Source organism: Armigeres subalbatus, unplaced genomic scaffold (assembly GCF_024139115.2).
Source record: "Armigeres subalbatus isolate Guangzhou_Male unplaced genomic scaffold, GZ_Asu_2 Contig2041, whole genome shotgun sequence".
In the NCBI taxonomy this organism is placed as follows: domain Eukaryota; kingdom Metazoa; phylum Arthropoda; class Insecta; order Diptera; family Culicidae; genus Armigeres; species Armigeres subalbatus.
The window spans coordinates 2,815-27,370 of record NW_026942882.1 but is presented as its reverse complement, the minus strand read 5'-3'; the positions used below and the strand labels follow the sequence as shown (position 1 = coordinate 27,370).

Sequence of the window (24,556 nt, the reverse complement as noted above, 5' to 3'; positions counted from 1 at the left end):
GATTTCATCTCGATCACAAAACTCAAATTTCAACCGATTATCGATCTTTAGGCACCAACACAAAACTGTAGGTTCCAATAACAAGCCCACAGGGTGATTCATTCAAATTAGCCACTCTAGTCCCCAGGGAACTTGTGCTAAAGAGGCACTGTTTGAGCTTCCTCAATTTGGCCCCAAATTGTCGAGTTGCGTGTTATGAAACATAAAATTGCTTAGAGGGCAGCAGGGACCATGTCCAAGGGCTTGACGACCCCTCCCAGCTGTCTTGTGAGTCAGGGAGAACTGCCTAGGGCGTGGTGGGGATTTAGCAGTGGGCTCTGCTAAAATCCCTCCCAAAAACCACAAGTGCCCGTAAGCAGACTCTATCAAAGCGACTGTGTGCCGCTTCAAAAGCACAAGCCCAGGAGTGCCATTGGCACATCAGGATCGATCCCAGTAAGATCCTGATTATGAGTATACCTGGTTGCATGTTATTGGTCTTGTTTTTGGATATTGAAATATTGTGAACGCAAGGGCTGGTAGTCTGGTTATTCTATTCTCTTAGTAAGGCCGGGTGACACTGACCTGAAACGGCGAATGGGCTAATGGCAAGGCCGTCTTCCGTCCCCTGAAACCGTGGCGGGCCTTGTAGCACGCGGTACAATCCTGTCGCTCAGCTTGTAGCTGATTAGCTGGGAAGTAGGCTCAGATGCTTTTTCCTGACTAGCGCTGATCTGGCTCTGAACACGAAAGTGTCAACCCTCGCATGGCCTCCCTGCATGTCGCAAGGTATGTATAGATAACCATGGGATCGCGAAGGGGTCTACACCAGCAGGATTCGACAGCAGTCGCAAGGGGGACCCAACAGCGATGAATTCTAACAACACAATACACAAGCAACGTCGAGGGATGCAGGTGAGGCGAATGGTGGTAAGAAGAACTCTTTCACCAGACGTAGCGACCTTGAAAAGGTCTCCCCCAAAGATCGCGGGGAAGGCGATGGAGAAGCCCGTGGAGGGTCTGAGGAGGTGCCGGTTGAAGTAAAGATGGACGGCCCCACCCTGACCCGCGTCATCAAATCTGTGATATGGCGAACCACGAAGAACGCGGTGGTCACATCGATGGAGGTAGTCACGGAGGTATCCGACGTGATTATGTCGTTCCTAGACAACCGGGTTAAGTACAGCAGGATCTGAAAACTTGCTGTGCAGGCACTCTGTGCCCTAGTAGTTGAGCCAAATCGAGTGGAGGTCCTACTAGAAGGCCAGCAAGAGTGCGGAGAGAGACTCCGCAAACTTGTCCAAGGAGCAGGAAGCAGGCGGATAAGGACAAAGAGGAGGCAGAATCGAAAATTCGTCTCCTGTCCGAGGAGCGGCAAAACGACTGGCGGAGAGCCAGGTCGAGGAACTCCGCAAAAGGATGGCTGTAACAGGGGCGATTGAAGCTGGGAGTAAGGTTACGCAGGAGGCGAACCTGAAAGCAGCTGTCGAGAAGTCCGCAGCCCCGAAGCCAGAGAAAAGGAAGAAGGTCGAGCAGAAGGATGGCCATCCCAAGCCAGTGAACCCAGTTGCCCCCACCCATCGAGGACCACTGAAGCTAGCCGGGAGGAAGATCTAACGTGGAGGGAGGTCGTAAATCCCAAGAAGGCGAGAAGGCAACGGCAGCAGGCGGCAGAGAAAGCGGCAGTCGGAGCAATACGCGCCACTGTTAAGAAGGGCAGAGCCCAGAAGGAGACAGGTGCGCCTTCCAATGTCAGTGGTAAGCGTAAAGACAGAGGCGAGGCGATTATCGTCAGTACTGACGACAAGAGCTACGCCGAAGTCTTGAAAAGGCCATGGAGAGTTAATGACAAACTCGCTGGCCTCAGGGAGAGGATGCCAACCTGCATCCGAAGGACGCGGAAAGGCAAGATGATTCTCGTCTTGAAGCGGGATGCTGCTCAGAAGAGTACTGAGTACAAAAAGTTGACGGAGGAAGTCCTGGGCGATGGGGTTCAAGTAAGAGCCCTATGTCCAGTTTCGAACATCCAGTGCAAGGGCCTGGATGAAGTAAATTGAGGCTAGAGACCTGGTCGACGCACTGGAGAGATCAGTGCAATGTCGAGATCCAGGAATCTACGGTTCGGTTACGCAAAGCTTCATGAGGAATGCAGGTTGCCTCATTCCAAGTACCTCAGGCTGAGGCCAAAAGGTAATGGATAAAGGCTAAACTGAAAGTGGGTTGGTCGGTATGTCCGCTAAGTATAAGCCAACCGCTTCAGACCTGTTTCAAGTGTCTTGGCAACGGTCATAAGTCTTATGACTGTAAAGGACCTGATCATGCAGTAAGCTATGCCGTAGGTGTGGAGCTGAAGGCCACCAAGCTCGCACCTGTCAGGCTGCACCAAGGTGTCTGATCTGTCCCCGGGTACAGACAACAGACACCTCACCAGTGTCCAGGCTTGTCCGGCCTCTAGAAGGATCCAGACACGCAGGTAACACAGCTGAATCTGAACCACTGCAAGGCGGCTCAATTGCTGCTACAACAGTCGGTTACTGAGTGTAAAGCTGATGTAGCTTTGCTGTCCGATCCATACCGCATCCCTGCCGGTAACGGTAGTTGGATTGCGGATAAGTCTCAGATGGTGGCCATCTGGACTTGCGGGCGATATTCCATCCAGGAGATAGTATCATCACCTGATGATGAGGGTTTCGTTATAGCAAAGGTAAACGGTGTTTACTTTTGTAGCTGCTACTGTCCTCCCAGGTGGAGTATAGTGCAGTTTACTAGGGTAGTAGATATTCTTGCAGCAAAACTAACTGGCTTAAAACCGTTAGTTGTAGCAGGCGACTTCAATGCGTGGGCGGTGGACTGGGGATCCCGGTCCACAAACGCCAGAGGGCATACCCTGCTAGAGTCGCTAGCGGTACTGAACGTAGTCCTGCTGAATGAAGGCCAAGTGCCAACGTTCAGGGGACCGAACGGTGATTCATGGCATCGATGTGACCTTCTGCAGCGCAGGATGGACGGTGGAGCCAGAATGGGAGGTTCATGAGGGGCATACCTCCAGCGATCATCAGGAAATTCGTTTTATGATCCGGTATACCCCCGTAGCAACCACAAGGCGGATCGGCAAAGCCGATCTAGGATGGCGCACCTCGCAGTTCAACCCAGAACTCTTGGAGGAATCACTACGATGGGAGACGCGAACAACGGGATTAAGTGGCGACGAGTTAATCGATGTACTAACCCGTGCATGCGATGTGACGATGCCTAGGAGGACCAAACCTCCCGGAAACCGGCAACCTGTGTACTGGTGGACTGACACAATTGCAGACCTTCGTAGAACCTGTCTTCGAGGCAAAGAGAAGGCTGCGACGTGCCAGAACAGACGCTGATAAGCTCGAGAGACGCAGGGTGTTCCAGGACAGCGAGCAGAGCTCTGAACTACGAGATCAAATGTAGTAAGAGAGCCTGCTTCGAGCGGCTGTGCAGGATGGCAAACGACAATCCATGGGGAGATGAATACAGGATGGTGATGGCTAGGACCAACACCACGCCACCTGAGAAATCTCCGGAGAAGTTGGCCAAAATAGTCGATGGGTTTTTTCCGATGCATGAATCATCGAACTGGCCCGCTACACCGTACGAAGTCAGTTGACGTGGTACCGCTAGTGACTAACGAAGAGCTTATCGTAGCCGCAAGAAAACTTAAAGCTTCAATAAGGCGCCAGGCCCGGATGGTATTCAAACCTGGCCCTTAAACACGCCATTCTTGCTGAATCAGACATGTTCAGGAGCTGCCTCCAGATATGCATGGACGAAGGAAACTTCCCAGATCAATGGAAACGGCAGAAATTGGTGCTATTACCGAAGCCTGGCAAACAGCCGGGGGACCCTTTGGCATACAGACCAATTTGCCTACTCGACAAGAGAGGCTAGAGAGGGTCATCCTGAGTAGATTGTCGGCCTATACAGAGTGTGCTGGTGGCTTATCCAGTAACCAGTATGGTTTCCGTAAGGGCCGTTCTACCATCGAAGCAATTCGAGCGGTAACGGATACGGCCAAGATAGCGAGAGGTTTAAACAGAAGAGGTATTAGGTACTGCGCGATGATTACACTTGATGTGAAAAACGCGTTTAACAATGCTACACACTTAAATCGAGAATTTCAGCTCGGTAATCTTTTTTACAGATTTAATTCGGTAAAAGAAAATTTTAACCGAGAGCTCAGTTAATTCAGAAGAATTTACTGACATCTGTAATATTTTTCACCGACGTTTCAGCACGTATCAGTAGTTTGAACTGAAATACTGAGGTTCGGTAATAAATATTACCGATGAACTCAGTTCTATGAGAACATTCTGCACTTGTCAAAAAATAAACCGACAACTCAGTAAAAATCAATGCGGTCTACTGAGCACCCGGTAAAATAAATACCGATCTCTCAGTTTTAGCCTCTTGCCGCTTCTCAATGTGACGCCATATTTTTTGCAATTTAGTACTCCGGTTTTGATTACTCGCGTGATAGCTGCTGAGAGTATAATGTCGATCGTAGTTTAATATTCAGGTAAGCTGAAATTATTTGTTCCAAACTTTAATTGGTTTGTTAATTTGGTATCATAATTCATATTTATAAATTTGCAGGCAAATCACTGTGTGCGAGATTGAACCACCCGGAAACAGCCCTGGATCAAAAATCGTCGTTGATGCTACTGATGACCAGCACAGAATATTTGGATGGAGCAGCCTTCTATTTACTGGTTTCGCGGCATAATCATCTTCCTATGGCTAGCCGAGATCAACAGCATCAGATGGAGAACCCGAGAGAGACATGTGAACGGCGATATAAATGGATGGATTACCTATCGTAGATTACAACTGGTTGACCAATGACAATTATTTTGTGATTTATATAGTCAGTTGGTTTCGGTCGTCCTCGCAGACAGATGGGCTCTCATCGAAGAAATTATTAATTTGTTTAGTGTTAAGTTGTTTGTGTTTAGTATTAAACGTATAGTAACCAATAAAAGTGTTCAATTAATAATTGTAATTGTACCATAATGCGAGTGTTGTGCAAAGGGAACCAAATGAAGGAAACTACCAGCCGTTGAGAGAACTTTCCAACCCACTAAACACCAAGGATTCCAACGAAATAAGCCCCGGTCCCTAAATTGCGAAGAAGTCTGAGGAAGGTCAAGTCTGCTGCTAATATCGAAGGAGGTAAATCTACTATTAGACATTTGGTCCCAACGAACCGGATCAAGGAAGCAGTTGGAGGAAATAGTTTCACCGAAACCAACAATGTGATCTCGAACGGAATCGCCATTCCGTTGTAAAAGGTACAATTAATTTTACCGCCATCACAACAAGGATACAATTGACTTTCGCCATTGTCAATCCAAGCAACTTTGGAGGATCGCCATCGCAACCCGGTGGATGATTGAATATTGAGCTCGAAGGATAATCAGGACGATTGGATAATTGGTGTGAATTTCGATTATCATTGCATGCAGTGTTTGGGACATTATCTATATCTTCGCTGGAGAACCGAATTAGCAGAAATATCTGCTTGTACAGGTAAATATTTAAAATTCGGTGTATGTCTAGCCGAAGCATTGATCTACAGAATTCTAACACCAACCTTTCTGAACGCATGGTATCGTTGCATGAGACGGAGCTTCTACTGTGTCATCCATATTCCGAGGATTAATAATTGCATAATTGCTTGAACGGACGGTTCAGCAAGACATCGTATATGCATCCGAACCATTTGCAACCGAACGATTTCTCCTGGTGGATGATACTTGTGGACGGTTATAGAAGAGGAAGCGCCCTATTCCTCCCTCCCGGGTGAGTGAAAATTAAACGTATATGTCACTGCCAAGCTAGGCACAGCAGAAATACACTTTTTAAATGAAATTCCTGTAAAAACCTCTTCTTTAACACCACGCAATCCCTGCATTAGGAACTGCTCGTTAGAGCAAGTCTGCTACAAACCCAAGTTGCATTCCCGACTGGTTTGATTTACTGAATGGTGGAGCTGTTAGTCCTCCAGGTTAGTTGCACGGTATATGTCCTACCGAAGCAAATGTTACGATTACTACTTACAGATGATTTCTCTTCGACCTACAGCCTGCGCACACTTTTAGCAAATTGGCTATTCGTGGTGATTTGGATTTGTTTCGGCATAGTTGCATCTGTACTGCTGATGGTACCTCCAGGTAGACTGCCACAGTACATGCCTTGCCGAGGCATACATTTTTGAATATTACACCCCGCTATTTCCTCTTCTTGAATTACAAATCCAAATGTGAGTGAACCCAATTGAGGCAAGATTGATGTGACGTCACCGGACCTTTGCTACTTTGGTTCGATTGGAATTAGATAAGAACAGCTACCTGTTCTTCCAGGTTGAAGTGAAAGCAGGCAGTATATGTTCGCCGAAGCAAGGATACTCGTGAAATACTACACCACCGATTTCTTTACCGATTGTTCGGCGACACATGATTATGCCCATTACTCAGAAAGCATTATCGTCTTTGAAGCAGCTGAAGGTTCAGCTGGAAGACCTGCGATCTTCATTTGACGACATCTCTGGTTTCATTCAGAAATTTTCTGATGCGACCACTGCTACCCAGGTAGACGTTCGGCTGGAGCGAATCGACGATTTGTGGGAGAGATTTAGCGAGAACTTGGTCGAGCTACGATCTCATGAAGAGTTTGAGGACGAAGAGAATCAGCTTGGGAAGTTGCGCAAGCGAATGAGTGATCGATATTATGAAGCTAAAACGTTTTTGTTGGACAAAAGCAAAGCCCTTCATGCCCCTCCGGCCGTGGATCAGTCTCTTCTCGAACAACAAACTGCAGCAAATGTTGTTGATCGTGTCAGGTCACTGCACATTCATCTTCAAACGTTCAGTGGCGACATCGATGAGTGGTTGAGCTTCCGAGACTTGTTCGTCGCTCATCTATTGGAGAACCGATTTGCCAGAAGTGGAGAAGCCTAATTATTTGACAGGGCGCTTTCAGGGTGAGCCGAAAAGCCTAATCGATCCCCTGAAGATTACCAAGGCAAATTACCAGATAGCTTGGGAAACGCTGATGAAAAGATACAACAACAACAAGCTATTGAAGAAGAAGCAGGTGCAATCATTCTTCATGCTACCGACTTTGGGCAGAGAATCTGTTGTTGATCTGCGTTCTCTGGTAGAGGGTTTTGAGCGAATCGTCCAAACATTAGATCAAGTTGTGGAACCTGTCGATTACAAGGATCTTTTGTTGGTGAATTTCCTCACAATGCGATTGGACCCGTCTACTCGTCGAGCATGGGAGGAATTCACAGCCTCCAAGGAAAAGGACTCACTGGCAGACCTCATCGAATTCCTGCGCCAGCGAATCCAAGTTTTGGAATCCCTTCCGCCTAGGCAGGCGGATTCCAAGGTTACCCATCCACAACAAACAACGACAAAATCAAGAGTTTCAACAACCAAGGCCAGTTATAACTCGGTTGAAGCATCAGCAGGAAGATGTGTGGCTTGCAAGGATAGCCACCATCTATTTCAATGTTCCGCATTCCAAAAACTTTCTGTGGCGGACAAAGATGCTTTGTTGAAATCCCATGGGCTTTGCCGGAATTGCTTCCGACCGGGGCATCAGGCAAAGGATTGCCTATCCAAATTCCGCTGCCGGATCTGTAGAAGACGTCACCACACCCTGGTTTGTTTCAAATCGGAGAAGGGTAATACTGCATCGGTCGCAGAGGCTGCTGGGGGTAGCCACCCTTCAAACTCCAAGGATTCCCAGGGTTCATCAGGTTCCAGTTCTATTCAAGTGGTGAATATGGCAGCAACAGACCTTCCGGTAAGCGGTGCGGCAAATCAAGTTACGTCGCAGGTTTTGTTAGCGACAGCGGTGGTCATCGTCGGCGATGATGTTGTCGTAAAGTACCACGCTAGTGCTCTTCTTGATTCGGGTTCAAAGAGCAACTTCGATTCGGAACACTTGGTACAAAGGACGAGGGTGATCGGAAAGAAGATCGACGTTTAAGTCCTAGGCATAGAACAAGGGGCCACCAAGGTCAAACACATGGTTCAAGCAGCCATTCGCTCGCGGATTTCGGATTTCTCGCGAGACAGGAGGTTCCTGGTATTACCCAAGGTGATCGCAAATCTACCTACAACATCAATCAATACGGAGCGGTGGGTTTTACCAAAGGGGATTGAGCTTGCGGATCCAGCATTTTCACGTCTAAGGGAAGTCGACATCGTGTTAGGTATCGAGGCCTTCTTTGAATTCTTCAAGTCAGGACGAAGGATCACAATCGGTAAAAACTTACCAAGCCTTACGGACTCAGTGTTTGGCTGGGTAGTTTGTGGTGGGTGCTCAATTCCTAGCGAATCCCTTCAAATCAACTGCCACTTCTCAACATCCAAGGATCTGGAAAAGTTGATGGCGCGATTCTGGTCCTGCGAGGAGGTGGAATTTTCGGATACCTGTTCGCTAGAGGAGAAGAAGTGTGAAGAAATTTTCCAGCGTGGAGTTCAGAGAAATACAGAGGGTCGTTACATTGTTCCATTACCTAAAAACGAGGACGTTCTTCCAAACCTGGGCGAGTCTAAGGATATCGCATTCCGACGTCTTCTTGGCACGGAAAGAAGACTGGCGAGGGACGCTCACTTGCGGGAGCAATACATTGCCTTCATGGACGACTACCTGAAATTGGGACACATGCGCAAGGTTGAGGAAGCTACAGAGGACAAGATTAAAAGATGTTTTCTACCGCATCATCCGGTGGTCAAGGAGGCCAGTACCACCACCAAGGTCAGGGTGGTCTTCGATGCTTCTTGCAAAACGTCATCTGGAGTGTCCTTAAATGATGTACTTCTGGTAGGGCCAGTTGTACAGGAGGATTTGAGATCAATTATTCTTCGCAGCCGAACAAAGCAGGTGCTCCTCGTGTCGGACGTGGAGAAGTTGTTTCGGCAGATCCTCGTTCTGCCAACGAATCGGCCATTCCAATCTATACTATTCCGGTTTGCTCCGGAGGAGGAAGTTGCAGTGTACGAACTCAACACCGTTACATACGGAACCAAACCCGAACCCTTCAACAGTTGGCTGCTGACGAAGCCGATCGTTTACCGCTCGCGGCAAGAGCCATTCGTGGAGACGTTTATATGAACGACGTCATCTCCGGTACGGACGAGGTAAAACTAGCCGTCAGTACTAGGAATCAACTGACTGAAAAGATGCAATGAGGTGGGTTTAAACTCCTGAAGTGGGCTTATAATGTCCCAGAAGTTCTTGATGGTGTACCCGAGGAAAACCTGGCAATACGAGATCCCATAGGAATTATTCTGGATCCTGAGCAATCCGTCAAAACTCTAGGACTAACGTGGATACCCCATACCGATACTCTCCGTTTCCAGTTTGCTGTCCCACCGATTGAACCAGGAGTTCCTTTAACGAAACGTCAAATACTCTCACAGATCGCAACATTATTCGATCCACTTGGCTTGATTGGGGCCACGACTTCAATCAGCCAAGATTGCAGCAACTCTGGACTTCAGAAGATGGAAGGGCTAATCGGTTAGACTGGGATCAGCCCGTACCTTCAATGGTGGGTGAGAATTGAAGAAAATTCCACAAAGAACTCCTGTTTCTGAATGAAATTCGTATTGATCGGTGTGTCATCTTACCCAGAGCAGTTTTGGTGGAACAACACTGCTTTTCGGATGCTTCGTGTAAAGCGTATGGCGGCTGCGTTTACTTACGAGGTCAAGACTCCAGCGGAAAGATTATGGTACGACTCTTGTCGTCCCAATCTACAGTGGCTCCACTACGCTGCCAATATATACCACGGTTAGAGCTCTGTGGTGCCGTTCTGTTGTAGCAGCTATACGGAAAAGTGAAGGAATCAACTAGATTGACAGTCCAAACATTTTTCTGAACGGATTCAACTTGCGTGTTGCGTTGGGTCGAATCACCGCCAACAACGTGGACTACATTTGTTGCCAACAGAGTGGCGAAAATTCAAACGCTCACGGAGGGTTGGAATTGGCGACACGTTCCTGGTACGGACAACCCAGCAGATCTGATATCACGTGGAATGATGCCCGAAGACATCGTTCATAATGCACTTTGGTGGGAAGGTCCCGGTTGGCTGAAGGAAGCACCCGAATTATGGCCTGGAGGCATCGAGTCTGATGAAGAAGCAGGAGAAGAAGAAAGACGCCGCACAGTAGTGGCATGTACTGTATCTCCCACGGCAGAATTTAACGAGATGTACATCGGCAAGTTCGGGTCATATTCTGATTTGATACGACGCACAGCCTACTGGCTACGACTCATGGATCTTCTGAAAACTCCTGCAGTAAATCGCTCTGCTAATGGATTGCTAACTACTGTAGAGTTGCAGAAAGCTGAAAACGTAATACTCCGGAGCGTACAGAAGGAAGTTTTTGCCGACGAAATAAGGGCATTATCGCGAGAAGAGTTTGTGTCCAGAAGGTCACCATTGAGATGGTTTCATCCGTTCATCTGCAAGGAAGGACTCATCAGAGTAGGAGGACGGCTGAATAATTCCGAAGAGTCGGAGAATACCAAGCATCCTGTTGTGCTACCGGCACGGCACCTGTTGACCCGGATGATTCTACGCCATTTTCATGAACGGTTATTGCACGCTGGTCCACAACTATTGCTAGGGACAGTCAGATTACGATTTTGGCCGCTGGGAGGAAGAAATGTAGCAAGAGAGGTAGTTCATCAATGTATAAAATGTTTCCGCACGAAACCAACTACCATGCAGCAGTTCATGGGAGAACTACCGTCACCACGAGTCTCCGTTTCACGTCCCTTCATGAAAACAGGAGTAGACTATTTTGGCCCGGTCTACATTCGATCAGCACCTAGACGAGCAGCGGTGAAGGCCTATGTTTCGGTATTTGTTTGCTTTTGCACCAAGGCTATCCATTTAGAACTCGTTTCCGATCTCTCTACCGACCGATTCTTGCAGGCCTTGCAAAGGTTTGTTTCAAGGAGAGGCAGGGCTTCGGATATTTATTCGGATAATGGTACGAACTTCGTCGGTGCACGGAACAAGCTAACAGAGCTCCAAGGTTTGATGAAGGATCGTATCCACCGTGAGAGAATTACTACCGAAATGGCAAAGGACGGCATTCAGTGGCATTTCAATCCACCTAGCGCGCCACATTTCGGTGGACTTTTGGAGGCTGCAGTCCGGGTGACCAAGAACCATCTCATGAAGGTAATTGGCGAAAATCCAGTCTCAGCAGAAGATTATTCCACGCTTTTGACACAGGTAGAAGCATGTCTAAACTCCCGGCCCTTGACACCGATGTCCGATGATCCCAATGATTTGGAGCCCTTGACGCCGGCTCATTTCCTCATCGGATCATCCCTGCAAGCACTTCCCGATCCTGCACTAACGTCCATCCCAGCGAATCGTCTGAACCATTAACAGTTGATGCAACAAAAATTTCTGAATCAGGTGGCGTCGAGAGTACTTAAGTCAACTGCATGCAAGAGCAAAGAGATGGAGGCCGGTGGTTCCCGTTGTTGTCGGCAAGCTCGTCGTGGTTAAGGATGATAACTTGCCCCCTATGCGTTGGAAGTTGGCCAGAATCATCGCTGTACATCCTGGCAAGGACAAAATTGTTAGAGTTGTAACCTTGAAAACTGCCTGTGGAGAACTGAAACGTCCGGTAGAGAAAATTTGTATTCTTCCACTCCCAAGTACCCACAGTGAAGAAGATAAAACGATGCTGTAACTTTGGCTGCTATACCCTCCCATCCTTCCCATCCCGTCGAAGAGGTTTTCTTATTTTCTTTCAGAAATTCTACGTATTTCTGGGTGGGTGAGGATGTACGAGATTGAACCACCCGGAAACAGCCCTGGATCAAAAATCGTCGTTGATGCTACTGATGACCAGCACAGAATATTTGGATGGAGCAGCCTTCTATTTACTAGTTTCGCACTCGTTTCGCGGTATAATCATCTTCCTATGGCTAGTCGAGATCAACAGCATCAGATGGAGAACCCGAGAGAGACATGTGAACGGCGATATAAATGGATGGATTACCTATCGTAGATTACAACGTGAGAAGGAGATTTGAGCTAAGCGGCCACTGGTTGACCGATGACAATTATTTTGTGATTTATATAGTCAGTTGGTTTCGGTCGTCCTCGCAGACAGATGGGCTCTCATCGAAGAAATTATTAATTTGTTTAGTGTTAAGTTGTTTGTGTTTAGTATTAAACGTATAGTAACCAATAAAAGTGTTCAATTAATAATTGTAATTGTACCATAATGCGAGTGTTGTGCAAAGGGAACCAAATGAAGGAAACTACCAGCCGTTGAGAGAACTTTCCAACCCACTAAACACCAAGGATTCCAACGAAATAAGCCCCGGTCCCTAAATTGCGAAGAAGTCTGAGGAAGGTCAAGTCTGCTGCTAATATCGAAGGAGGTAAATCTACTATTAGACACACTGAAAAGCGTATAATTAGTCGGCCATTGCTTAATCTCGCTGGATAAGGCCGTTTGCAGCAATGGGCATCATCTTCTACGAAATTGTTTTATTGGTTATTTATGTAGATGTATAATAAAAAGACAAGAAATTAAAAATCAATCGTGAATTTTGTTGTTTGGATTTTTTTAATCGCCTAATTGAATTTCATTCGTTCCTTTTATTACCGGGGTCCGCATTAACTTTTGCAGAATGGCTCAGTATATTTTACCGAGTGCTCAGTAATCTTTACAGATCAGCTCGGTAATAATTGACATTTCGCCATCGAGTTCGCAGAACCGAGAACTCGGTAAATTTTGAACTTTTTACTGAGGTGGCTACCGAGAGCTCAGCTGTTGAGAAATCGGTAATTCGACAACCGAGCTCGGTAAATAAAATTAAGTGTGAGCTGGGCAGCAATTGCCGACTCCCTGCACCGATTGAGAATTCCGGATTACCTGTGCAGGATACTGAAAAGCTATTTTCAGAATAGGGTGCTGTTATACGACACTGATGCTGGTCAAAAGTCGATCGTAGTGTCCGCGGGTGTTCCACAGGGATCGATCCTTGGACCGGTTCTGTGGAATATTATGTACGATGGAGTATTACGCCTAAGTCTCCCGGCCGGTGTGAAAATAGAAGGCTTCGCGGATGACGTAATGCTAGAGGTAACAGGAGACACTCTAGACGAAGTCGAACTGAAGGCTTCATACGCGATTGGCAGAGTGGAGGAATGGCTCAACTCGAGACGGTTGTCCCTTGCACATCACAAGACGGAAGTCGTGGTAGTGCATAACCGTCATGGGTTGCAACAGGCGAGAATAAGAGTAGGGACCTGCACAGCTAACTCCGTGAGGTCTCTCAAGCATCTGGGCGTGATGATCGATGATAAGCTCAATTTTACGAGCCACGTCGATTATGCATGTCAGCGGGCTTCATTGGCGATAAAATCTTTATCACGAATGATGTCCAACAGATCGGCGGTGCATAGTCAAGTGCGTAGGCTGATAGCTGGCGTAGCATTGTCTATCATCCGTTATGGCGTGCCGGCATGGGCCGTAGCACTAAAAGCCGAGTACAATGTAAAGAAATTGATCAGAGTACACCGGCTGATGTGTTTACGTGTCGCTCGCGAGCGCATATCGCACCATATCATATGAGGCGGTGTTCGTTATAGCTGGAATGATGCCGATCGACATACTCTTAGAGGAGGATGTGGAGTAGAGTGATTCAAATTTTGACTTTTTCGCTCCCCTATGCTTAAACGTTGACATTTGCTGTTTTATTAATCCTCCTAAATTTTTAGTTAATTTGGATGTAACTAGACTGAGCACGAGCAGTTTGAAGTTTGTATGGAAATTACTATAGAAATCGTCACTAAAGCAAAAGACCGTTCCGTGTTGCAACCCATCAAATATTCAAATGTAATCGACCCGATGACTTCATAGAATACTTCCTTAGTTATAGGACAGTTGTTGTTGCGAAGTGATCTGACTTTTGTAAACAAAGTTATAAAGAAAACAAAAATGCTCATTATTGATATTGATGTTATTCTTTTACGTGTTAAATTGAATTTACCACGATTCAGTATTTCCCCAATTACTTTTCTTACAAGCACAGAATCGTTTCGCAACAAAGACGACCAGTTTCATTGCAACATTTTCTATGTTGCCAATAAAGTCGTATATTTTTAGAACTTAATGAGTAACGTTGCGGAACGGTTTTCCACGAAAGTGACTGTTTTCATAGTAATTTTCATACAAACTTCAAACTGCTCGTGCTCAGTCTAGTTACATTCAAATCAGCTAAAAATTTAGGAGGATTAATAAACCAGCAAATGTCATCGGTTAAGCATAGGGGAGCGAAAAAGTCAAAATTTGAATCACTCTAATGTGGAGTGCTACAACGAAAGGGACTCGGTGCAAGTGCGACGTGTCAAGAGAGCAGCTTCGTTGCTCAAATGGCAAAGAGTATGGGACACCGCAGTCAAAGGTCGTTGGACCCACAGACTGATTCCAGATGTGTCCAACTGGGTTGATAGGAAGCATGGTCAAGTCAACTTCCACCTAACACAGGTGTTGTCTGAACATGGCTGCTTTAAGAAATTCCTACACAGGTTTGGCTTCGCAGATTCTGCGGAGTGTCCTGAATGTGTAGGTGAGGTAGAATCGGCAGAGCATGTGATGTTCGCATGCCCGCGATTCGAGATAGAACGCAATGCCATGCTGCTTATTAGTGGTATGGATACAACCCCGGACAACCTCGTCGAGAGGATGTGCCGGGAGGAAGCTATATGGAATGCGGTGAACACAGCATCTCGACAGATTATGTCGAAACTGCAGCGGTGGTGGCGTCTTGAACAAAACCAACGTGTGCAGTAAGGGCACCTGTGATGCAGTGAACACTTTGCTCACCCCGACAACCAACATGTCGTGGGTGGGCTGCGGGGACCTCAGTATGTAGATATAGAGGTCATTGCGGTTCACGCGCGGTGGTTGTTTTCGGGTGCTCGTCTCCAACGTGAGATTATGATACGGACCGTTAGGTTACTATCATAGCTTGCGATCGACAGGTGGTGAGGTAGCCACCCTTGAAGTCGATGTTGTGTGTATTGACGTCAAGTGCGTTAGCATAGGCGTGAGCGTTCTCAATAGTCCCCCCCTGATGTATTGCTTAATTGCGGGCCGGGGTACGGACTGGCGAAAGGGTTTTGGTTTTAGTGGGTCGGGTAAGAGTTACATGACATACCCATCCCCACACTACCTGAGTACCTCCTCAGGTGTCTGGTTGCAGATTTCCGTTTACCCTTGCTCAAGAAAAAAAAAAAAAAAAAACATAAAATTGCTTGCAAATATGTGCTCTGATGATTCTAACTGTATTTGCTATATTGTATATGCCATTTCTGGGCAAATTTATCCCTCGAGCGGTCATCGGAAAGCCCTCTGGAAGATCCGGAACATCCGTAAAAGTGGCCAATTCTAAAAGTTAATCCCAGAGCTCCGCGATTTTTTCGTAACCATTCATTCTGGCAAATTGTGGGTGCAATCAATAGTTAAAGCCTTCTGTGACCTACAAATGTCTCAGAAATGGTCCTCCGGAAGATCCGGAACATCCGTAAAACGGCCAATTCCAAAAGTTTATCCTAGAGCTTCGCGATTTTTTCGTAACCATTCATTCTAGCAAATTGTGGGTGCAATCAATAGTTAAAGCCTTCTGTGACCCACAAATGTTCCAGAAACGGTCCTCCGGAAGATCCGGAACATCCGTAAAACTGGCCAATTCTAAAAGTTTATCCCAGAACTTCGCGATTATTGGTAACCATTCATTCTGGCAAATTGTGGGGGCAATCAATAGTTTAAGCCTTCTGTGACTTACAAATGTCCCAGAAATGGTCCTCCGGAAGATCCGGAACATCCGTAAAATGGCCAATTCCAAAAGTTCATCCTAGAGCTTCGCGATGTTTTTAAAACCATTCATTCTGGCAAATTGTGGGTGCAACCAATAGGTCAAGTCTTCTGTGACCTCCAAATGTCCCAGAACGATCCTACAGAAGATCCGAAACATCCGTAAAAGTGGCCAATTCTTTAACTTAATCCCAGAGCTCCGCGATTTTTTCGTAATTATTCATTCTGGCAAATTGTAGGTGCAATCAATAGTAAATGTCTTCTGTGACCTCCAAATGCCCCAGAAATGGTTCTCCGGAAGATCCGGAAAATCCGTAAAATGGCCAATTCTAAAAGTTAATCCCAGAGCTTTGCGATTTTTTCGGAACATCCGTAAAAATGATCAATTCCAAAAGGTAATCCCCGAGATTCGCATAATTTCGTAATCATCCATCCTGACGAATAATGGATGGAATTAGTAGTGAAAGTCTTCAGTGATCCAAAAAGCTTCCGAAACGGTCATCCTAAAGATCCGGACCATACGTAAAAGTGGTCAATTTCAAAAATACATCACAGAGCTTTTTCCAATTCATTCCTAACCGAATTTTCTGTACAATCAATTGTTCAAGTCTTCTGCGACCCGCAAATGTTCCCAAAAAGGGCCGATACCACAAAATCATTCCAGAGCATTGCTATTTCATTCGTAACCATCCATACGGGAAAATTGTATACGCAATAAATTGTTTAAGTCTTCTGCGATGACCACAAACGTCCCTCCGGGAAATCCGAAACATTCGTAAAAGTGGCCAATTCAAAAGTTCATCTCAAAGCAAATTTCGAAACTGTTTATATCATCGAATGGATAATGCAATCAATAGTGAAAGTCTATTGTGGCCCGAAATGACCACAATACGGTCCTCAAGAAACCCGAAACATCCGTAAAATAGGTTAATCCTAAAATTTGATCCCAGACCTGAGCATTTTTGTTAGCATTCACGTAGTAACGGTGAATTATATGTGGAGTCCTCTGTGACCTACCAAAAGTTAATCACATTCGATTTTTTAGACATAAATTTTAACATTGTTAACCGCTAAAATTATGAATTCCAGAAGTTTATCCCACAGCTCCACATTTTATTTCGAAAACATCCATAGCGGAGAAGTGATTGTGAAATCAATAGAGGAAGGTGGGGAGACTTCATCCCCGGGGAGGCTTGATCACCCCCTGTTTTAGCGAGAACTAAAGTATAGATCCTCTATAGACAAATGACCTTTATGAGTTGTTTTCTGGATTGACAAACCTTATTCATTCTGCAGGCCGGTTTGTGTGTTTTGACTTTCTTTTTTATTGGCCACGCAAAATTTAAACAACTTTTCATAACAATGACGAAATGCTTTCGTTTTTTTCACAGCACAAAGCCATAAATATGCTTAATGATCTGTACTGATGAAAATGTCAACATTTCATCAAAGTTTTAGGATATTTGGATTTGAAGTTATTGCCTCAATATGGGGACACTTGATCCCCCATTAGTTTATTTATTTTATTTCGTCAACCAACGTAGACTAGTACATATACATATACATGTTTGTTTTTGTAATGCTATAGTATGATTAAATAATAGTTTTTTTTAGTAAAGTGATGTATAATTTTGATTTTGAATTTATATTGCTGAATTTGTAATGTTTGTTCTTTGAAAATATTGTCTAATGTTATGCCGAGACATTGTTAAGTCAATAGTTTCGCAGTGTTGATTGTAAACAGCCATCATTCGGTTGAGAGGCCCAAATTTGGCGTAATTTGTTCGGCAGTGGTTGGTTAAAATAATGTTCTATGTCGAAGTAGCCGAGAAGGCATGTAAAAATTAAATTTCGATAATTCTTAGAAAGTCTGTGTGGAAATCGCGTATGTTTATTTATTTTTGGTTGTGATACATCGGAAATCAGGAATACCAGTGAAAATGGTCAATTCCAAAAGTTCATCCCACAGCTTTATTAATTTTTGCTTTTATTCATATGGGTGAATTATGTACGCAATCAATAGCGAAAATCCTCCGTGATATGCAATGACAATAATAAAAGTCGAAACAAGTACGAGACACTGAAGACGGCCTTACTGTTAAGGTCGAAATACGTATCTGTCAAATCACAAAAAGGAATCAAATCAATTGGTGGAATCAAATGGAAATGTACAAACTCGTCTGATGACAAGTAATGACATTCCATTGATATCTCAAAATAATTGTCTTATGAATAATAAAAATTCCTTCGTAAAATACGGAACATCCGTAAAAGAGGCCAACAGTTAGCGTAACAGATCATCATTAGCCAGCGACGGCGGCGTGGCGGCGTTCCTCCTTGAACTACTCCGAAGTTTCTGCAGAAGCTATTCAAGAACTTCCTTTGGAAGTTCGTTCAAAGGTTCCTTCGGTAATCCCTTCGGAATCTCATCAAGTAATCCCTCGGAAAGTTCCTAGAGGCATTCCTCTAGAAGTTCTTCTGAGAATTCTGAGAGTTCTTCCGCAAATCTCTCCAGAAGTTCATCAAGTAATTCCTTGGGGAGCTGCTCCGGGAGCTCCACCGAACTTCTTCCGGAAGTTCATCCAGAAATTCTCAACGAAGTATGAATCCGGAAGTTCTTCCGTGAATTCTTTTTCTTGGCCACATTCACGGATGTTCTGGATCTTCCGGAGTACCATTACCGTACAGTACTGAAAACTTTTATTATTGATTGCAAACACAATTCTCCAGGATAGGTGGTTACGAAAAAATCGCGATATTCTTTTGGAATTGATCACTTTTACGAATGAACTGGATCTTCCGGAGGACCATTTCTTAAGCACTTGGAGGTCACAGAAAACTTTCCCTATTAATTTACCAGAATGAAAGACTACGATAAAAATCACCGTCCTGAAGTTTTGGAATTGTCCACTTTTACGGATGTTTCAGATCTTCCGAAAGATTAGGGTGCTTGGTGGCCTTGTGTCACTGCTTCTGCCTCATAAGCAGGAGATTAAGGGTTTGATCCCTGGCCCTTTCCAATTTGCTATTAGATAATTTCGTTAATCATATAACTCAATCTCTTTGCAAATCAAATTCTCATTGCTAGCAAGTTGATTCTTAATATAGAATTGTTATAAAAAAAAGCTGCCTGTTACTTAGTAGCAGTAAATAAAATGTTAAAATAGATTGGTATTCATTTGTACCCGCATACGAATGCTATATACGGTCGCTATGCTCGTGCAGGCCTCATACAAGTAAGAATGTGTGAGGTTGATGTGCGGGTAGCGATGGTGTGGTAGACGTGTGCGTGGTATTAGAATCCAATAGCATTCAAATTCTAATTGTAAAAAATGAATCCCATTTGAATTCACTTTAATACTTTCTCATTACTCTAGTACTTCTAATTCTCATTCATATATTCCTATCCCATAGATCGCATCACTTACCAAAGTGAATCCAGATAATATATCCCTTCATACTAACACAATAACCTATCCTAAGACTATCGTGGAGATGCAGAGGTATACTCGGTCTCTAGTAGCAACGAGAGTTGAACTAATAATCTTTCCTTCCTTGATGACCGTAAGGATGTGGCCGGCGCTGTAATTGACTTAGTAAAAATGCATTGAATTTCCGAAATTTGCACATTGAGAATGATAGCTAAACCCAAGCTCCATTCAATTGGTTCCCTGTGGAATTTCGCAAGTTCTAATCAATCACGGAGTAGCAACTACGAATTGTACGGTTATCCTGCTCATGCTCATGCTCATGTTTCAGATCTTCCGAAAGATTGTTTCTTCGACATTTGTAGACCACAGATAACCTTCAATATTGATTGCACCCACAATTCACCAGAATGGATGGTTACGAAAAAAATGCTATGCTCTGGGGTGAACTTTTGGAATGGCCACTTTCACGGATGATTCGTATGTTCTGGAGGACCGTTTTTGTGGCATTTTGGAGGTCACATAAGATTTTCATTATACAGTCAAACCTCCATGAGTCGATATTGAAGGGACCATCGACTCATGGAAATATCGAGATGTGGAATATAAAATCCTTGGAAAGCTGTTTGAAGGGACCATCATAGTAACCAAGAAAATATTTTTTAATATGAAATAATTTGCCTCCATGAGTCGATATCGAGTCATAGAACATCGACTCATGGAGGGTTAACTGTAGATTGCATCCACAATGTGTCAGAATATATTATTATGAAAAAAAAAAAAATACAAAGCTCTGGAACGAATTTTTGGAATTAGCCATTTTTACGGATGTTCCAGATCTACCGAAGGACCGTTTCTAGGGCATTAAGGGGTCACTGAAGACCTTCACTATTGATTGCACCCACAATTTGCCAGAATGGATGCTTACAAAAAAACACGAAGCTCTGGGATGAACCTTTGGATTTGGCCATTTTACGGATGTTCCGGATCTTCCGAAGAACCATTTCTGGGGCATTTGGAGGTCACAGAAGATATTTACTATTGATTGCACCCACAATTTGTCAGAATGAATGGTTTTAAAAAAATCGCGAAACTCTAGGATGAACTTTTAGAATTGGCCATTTTACGGATGTTCCGGATCTTCCGTAGGACCATTTCTGGGACATTTGTAGGTCACAGATAGCTTTAACTATTGATTGCACCCACAATTTTCCAGAATGAATGGTTACGAAAAAATCGCGGAGCTCTAGGATGAACTTTTAGAATTGGCCATTTTACGGATGTTCCGGATCTTCCGGAGGACCGTTTCTGGGATATTTGGGGGTCACAGAAGACTTTACCTATTGATAGCACCCACAATTTGCCAGAATGAATGGTTACCAAAAAATCGCGAAGCTCTGGGATGAACTTTTAGAATCGGCCAATTTTACGGATATTCCGGATCTTCCAGAGGGTTTTCCGATGACCGCTCGAGGGATAAATTTGCCTTGAAATGGCATATGCAATATAGCAAACACAGTAAGAATCATCAGAGCACATATTTGCAAGCAATTTTATGTTTCATAACACGCAACTCGAAAATTTGGTGTCAAATTGAGAAGCTGAAACAGTACCTCTTTAGCACAAGTTCCCCGGGGACTAGAGTGGCCAATTTGAATGAATCACCCCGTGGGCTTGTTATTGGAACCTACAGCTTTCGTTTGGTGCCTAAAGATCGAAAATCGGTTGAAATTTGAGTTTTTGTGATCGTGATGAAATCTTGGGTCCAAATGGACCCCAATGCACAATGTGTCCCTTTTTTTGTGGCGCCTCTCCTAGATGTCGCTGGAAGCTGATTTTCTCAGGGAACCTTAATTTCCGAAAGTAAGGAAAAGTCAGAATTTTTCAGATTTTTATCTCGTTGCGTTACAAAGTTACAGCGGTGTTTAGGGTGTGCTTGGGTCGAAATGGACCCCAATGCACTAGGAAGGTTAAGGAAATGATGACTGCAATCTTTTTTTTTTCAAGTAGGCGCTTGCTCGGATTAAGGCAATGGTGGTTGTGATCTTTTCTAAAAAAAAGGCGTTTGCTGAAATAAGGCGATAGTGAATATAACCCTTTCATTACAAGTGGGAGCTCACCCGGATTTAGGCAATGGTAGATATGATTAGTTATTGAAAATGATTTATATGATCTCTCCAAAAATGAACTTTTTATAGAAGGCCCGGAGACCCATAGTGTTATATACCGATCGACTCAGCTCGACGAATTGAGGTGATGTACGTGTGTATGTCTGTGCGCAAAACACGTATAAAAAATTCACTCATTTTTAGGCACTTATCCTTAACCGATTTTCTCGCAACGAAGCAGAATCCTGTCCTATTGTTTCCTATTGAAAATTGCCCAGATCGGACTATAGGTATAGCCAAAATACATTTTTTTCATACCAAAAACGGGCGCGTAAAAATTTCTCACTCATTTTTAGGCATTTATCCTTAATCGACGCAGAATCCTGTCCTATTGTTTTCTATAGTAAATTGGCCATATCAGACTATGGGCTCAAAAGTTATGGCCAACATACTATTTTTATAACATGTGAGAAAGGCTCCATCACCACTAAATGGATTAATCTGGGTTTTCAAGTAGGCGCTTGCTCGGATTGAAGCTATGGTGGATGAAATCTTTTCTTCAAAAGAATGCGTTTACCCTTCATAAGGCTATGGTCGACATGACCCCCTCATTAAAATGAGGCGCTCGGCCGGATTAAGGCAATAGTGGATGTGATCTTTTATTTAAAAATAAGCGCTTGCCCGGAATAAGGCAATGATGGATGTGATCCCTTCTTGAAAAGTAGGCGTTTGCCCGGATTAAGGCAATGGTGGATGTGATCCCTTCTTTAATAGTAGACGCTTGTTTGGATTAAAGCAAAGGTGGATGTGATTCCTTGTTTAAAAATAAGCGCTTGCCTGGATTAAGAAAATGGTGGATGCAATCTCTTTTTTTTTGCCTTTCTCGTATACAAAGTATACATGATCTCTCCAATAATTAACTTTTTATAGAAGGCCCGGAGACCCATAGAGTTATATACCGATCGACTCAGCTCGACGAATTAAGGTGATGTTCGTGTGTATGTCTGTGCGCAAAACACGTATAAAAAACTTACTCATTTTTAGGCACTTACCCTTAACCGATTTGCTCGCAACACCCTGTCCCATTGTTTCCGATTGAAAATATTCCAGATCAGACTATAGTTATATCCAAAATACATTTTTTATACCAAAAACGGGCGCGTAAAAATTTCTCACTCATTTTTTAGGCACTTATCCTTAATCGATGCAGAATCTTGTCCTATTGTTTCCTATAGAAAATTGGCCATATCAGACTATGGGCTTAAAAGTTATGGCTAACATAATATTTTTATAACACGTGAAAAAGGCTCCATCACCGCTAGTTGGATTAATCTGGGTTTTTAAGTAGGCGCTTGCTCGGATTTAATGTAATTTGGATGTAATCTTTTATCAAAAGAATGCGTTTGCCCTTCATAAAATTATGGTCGACATGACCCCTTCATTAAAATGAGGCACTCGGCCGGATTAAGGCAATGGTGGATGTGATCTTTTATTTAAAAGTAATCGCTTGCCCGGAATAAGGCAATGATGGATGTGATCCCTCCATTAAAACTAGGGTGCTTACTCGGATTAAAGCATAGGTGGATGTGATCACTCCTTAAAAAGTAAATGCTTGCACGCAAAAAAAAAAGCGTTCCTGAATTCGTGAACCAGCAAACATACACCGTGATTTTATTCATGGATTCGGGAACACCAGTCACGTTTTCCAGAACGTTCCAGAAAACGTGACGGTATTCCCGAACCCGTGACTGTTGTTCCCGAAAAAATACACCGTGAACTCGTTAGTTCACGAATTCATGAACGCTTTTTTTTTTGCGTGTGCCCGGGTGAGTGCAATGGTGGATGTAATTCCTTCTTTTAAAATAGGCGTTTCTCCGGATTAAGGCAATGGTGGATGTGATCCCTTCTTTAAAATAAGTCGTTTGCTCGGATTAAAGCAATCTTGGATTTGATCCATTCTACAAAAGTAGGTGTTTGTTTGGAATCATACGTTTACGGCAAGCCTCGCTAGATAAACGTACAACTCGTGCTGAAAAAATCATCTTTTTGCAGGTTGTTGCACAAACTACCATTATATACTAATTCAAAGTATGCTTTTTTAATTAAAATTTTGATTGCAATTAATTGAAATCTTCATTTCTTTTATTTAACTTACATCTAAACGAATAACACTGAATCAACAATTTGACGCCACAATACACGGTTCGAGGCCGCATCCCTCCATCCTCGACTACGCCCCATGCTCGCCAAGTCGTTCTGCACCTGGTCTGCCCATCTCGCTCGCTGCGCTCCACGTCGTCTCGTACCTGCCGAATCGGAAGCGAACACCATCTTTGCAGGGTTGCTGTCCGGCATTCTTGCAACATGTCCTGCCCATCGTACCCTTCCGGCTTTAGCTACCTTCTGGATACTGGGTTCGCCGTAGAGTAGGGCGAGCTCATGGTTCATTCTTCGCCGCCACACACCGTCTTCTTGCACACCGCCAAAGATGGCCCTAAGCACCCGTCTCTCTAATACTCCTTGCTTGCAAGTCCTCCTCGAGCATTGTCCATGTTTCATGTCCGTAGAGGACAACCGGTCTTATAAGCGTCTTGTACATGACACATTTGGTACGGTGGCGAATCTTTTTTGACCGCAATTTCTTCTGGAGCCCGTAGTAGGCCCGACTTCCACAGATGATGCGCTTTCGTATTTCACGACTAACGTTGTTGTCAGCCGTTAGCAAGGATCCGAGGTAGACGAATTCCTCGACCACCTCGAAGGTATCCCCGTCTATCGTAGCACTGCTTCCCAGGCGGGCCCTGTCGCGCTCGGTTCCGCCCACAAGCATGTACTTTGTCTTTGAGGCATTCACCACCAGTCCAACTTTTGTTGCTACACGTTTCTGGTGGGTGTACAGTTCTGCCACCTTTGCAAATGTTCGGCCGACAATGTCCATGTCATCCGCGAAACAAATAAATTGACTGGATCTGTTGAAAATCATACCCCGGCTATTACACCCGGCTCTCCGCATGACAACTTCTAGCGCAATGTTGAATAACAGGCACGAAAGTTCATCACCTTGTCTTAGTACCCGGCGCGATTTGAACGAACTGGAGTGTTCGCCCGAAATCTTCACACAGTTTTGCAC

At 44.4% G+C, this 24,556-nt stretch overlaps 2 protein-coding genes across 2 annotated transcripts; both read left to right on the top strand.

Moving 5' to 3' along the window:
• The first annotated feature begins 8,046 nt into the window (after window positions 1–8,046).
• LOC134203654 (uncharacterized) lies at window positions 8,047–9,138 on the top strand. The gene has a single exon (XM_062678537.1). It carries the CDS (start codon window positions 8,047–8,049, stop codon window positions 9,136–9,138), a length of 1,092 nt encoding a protein of 363 aa, XP_062534521.1.
• Window positions 9,139–10,069: 931 nt separating this feature from the next.
• Window positions 10,070–11,437, top strand: LOC134203653 (uncharacterized). The gene has a single exon (XM_062678536.1). It carries the CDS (start codon window positions 10,070–10,072, stop codon window positions 11,435–11,437), a length of 1,368 nt encoding a protein of 455 aa, XP_062534520.1.
• The last annotated feature ends 13,119 nt before the right edge of the window (window positions 11,438–24,556 follow it).

What these genes read in the sequence shown, in the direction of transcription:
- LOC134203654 (XM_062678537.1), top strand. Translation starts at nt 8,047, where the DNA reads ATGGTTCAAGCAGCCATTCGCTCGCGGATTTCGGATTTCTCGCGAGAC.
- LOC134203653 (XM_062678536.1), top strand. Translation starts at nt 10,070, where the DNA reads ATGCCCGAAGACATCGTTCATAATGCACTTTGGTGGGAAGGTCCCGGT.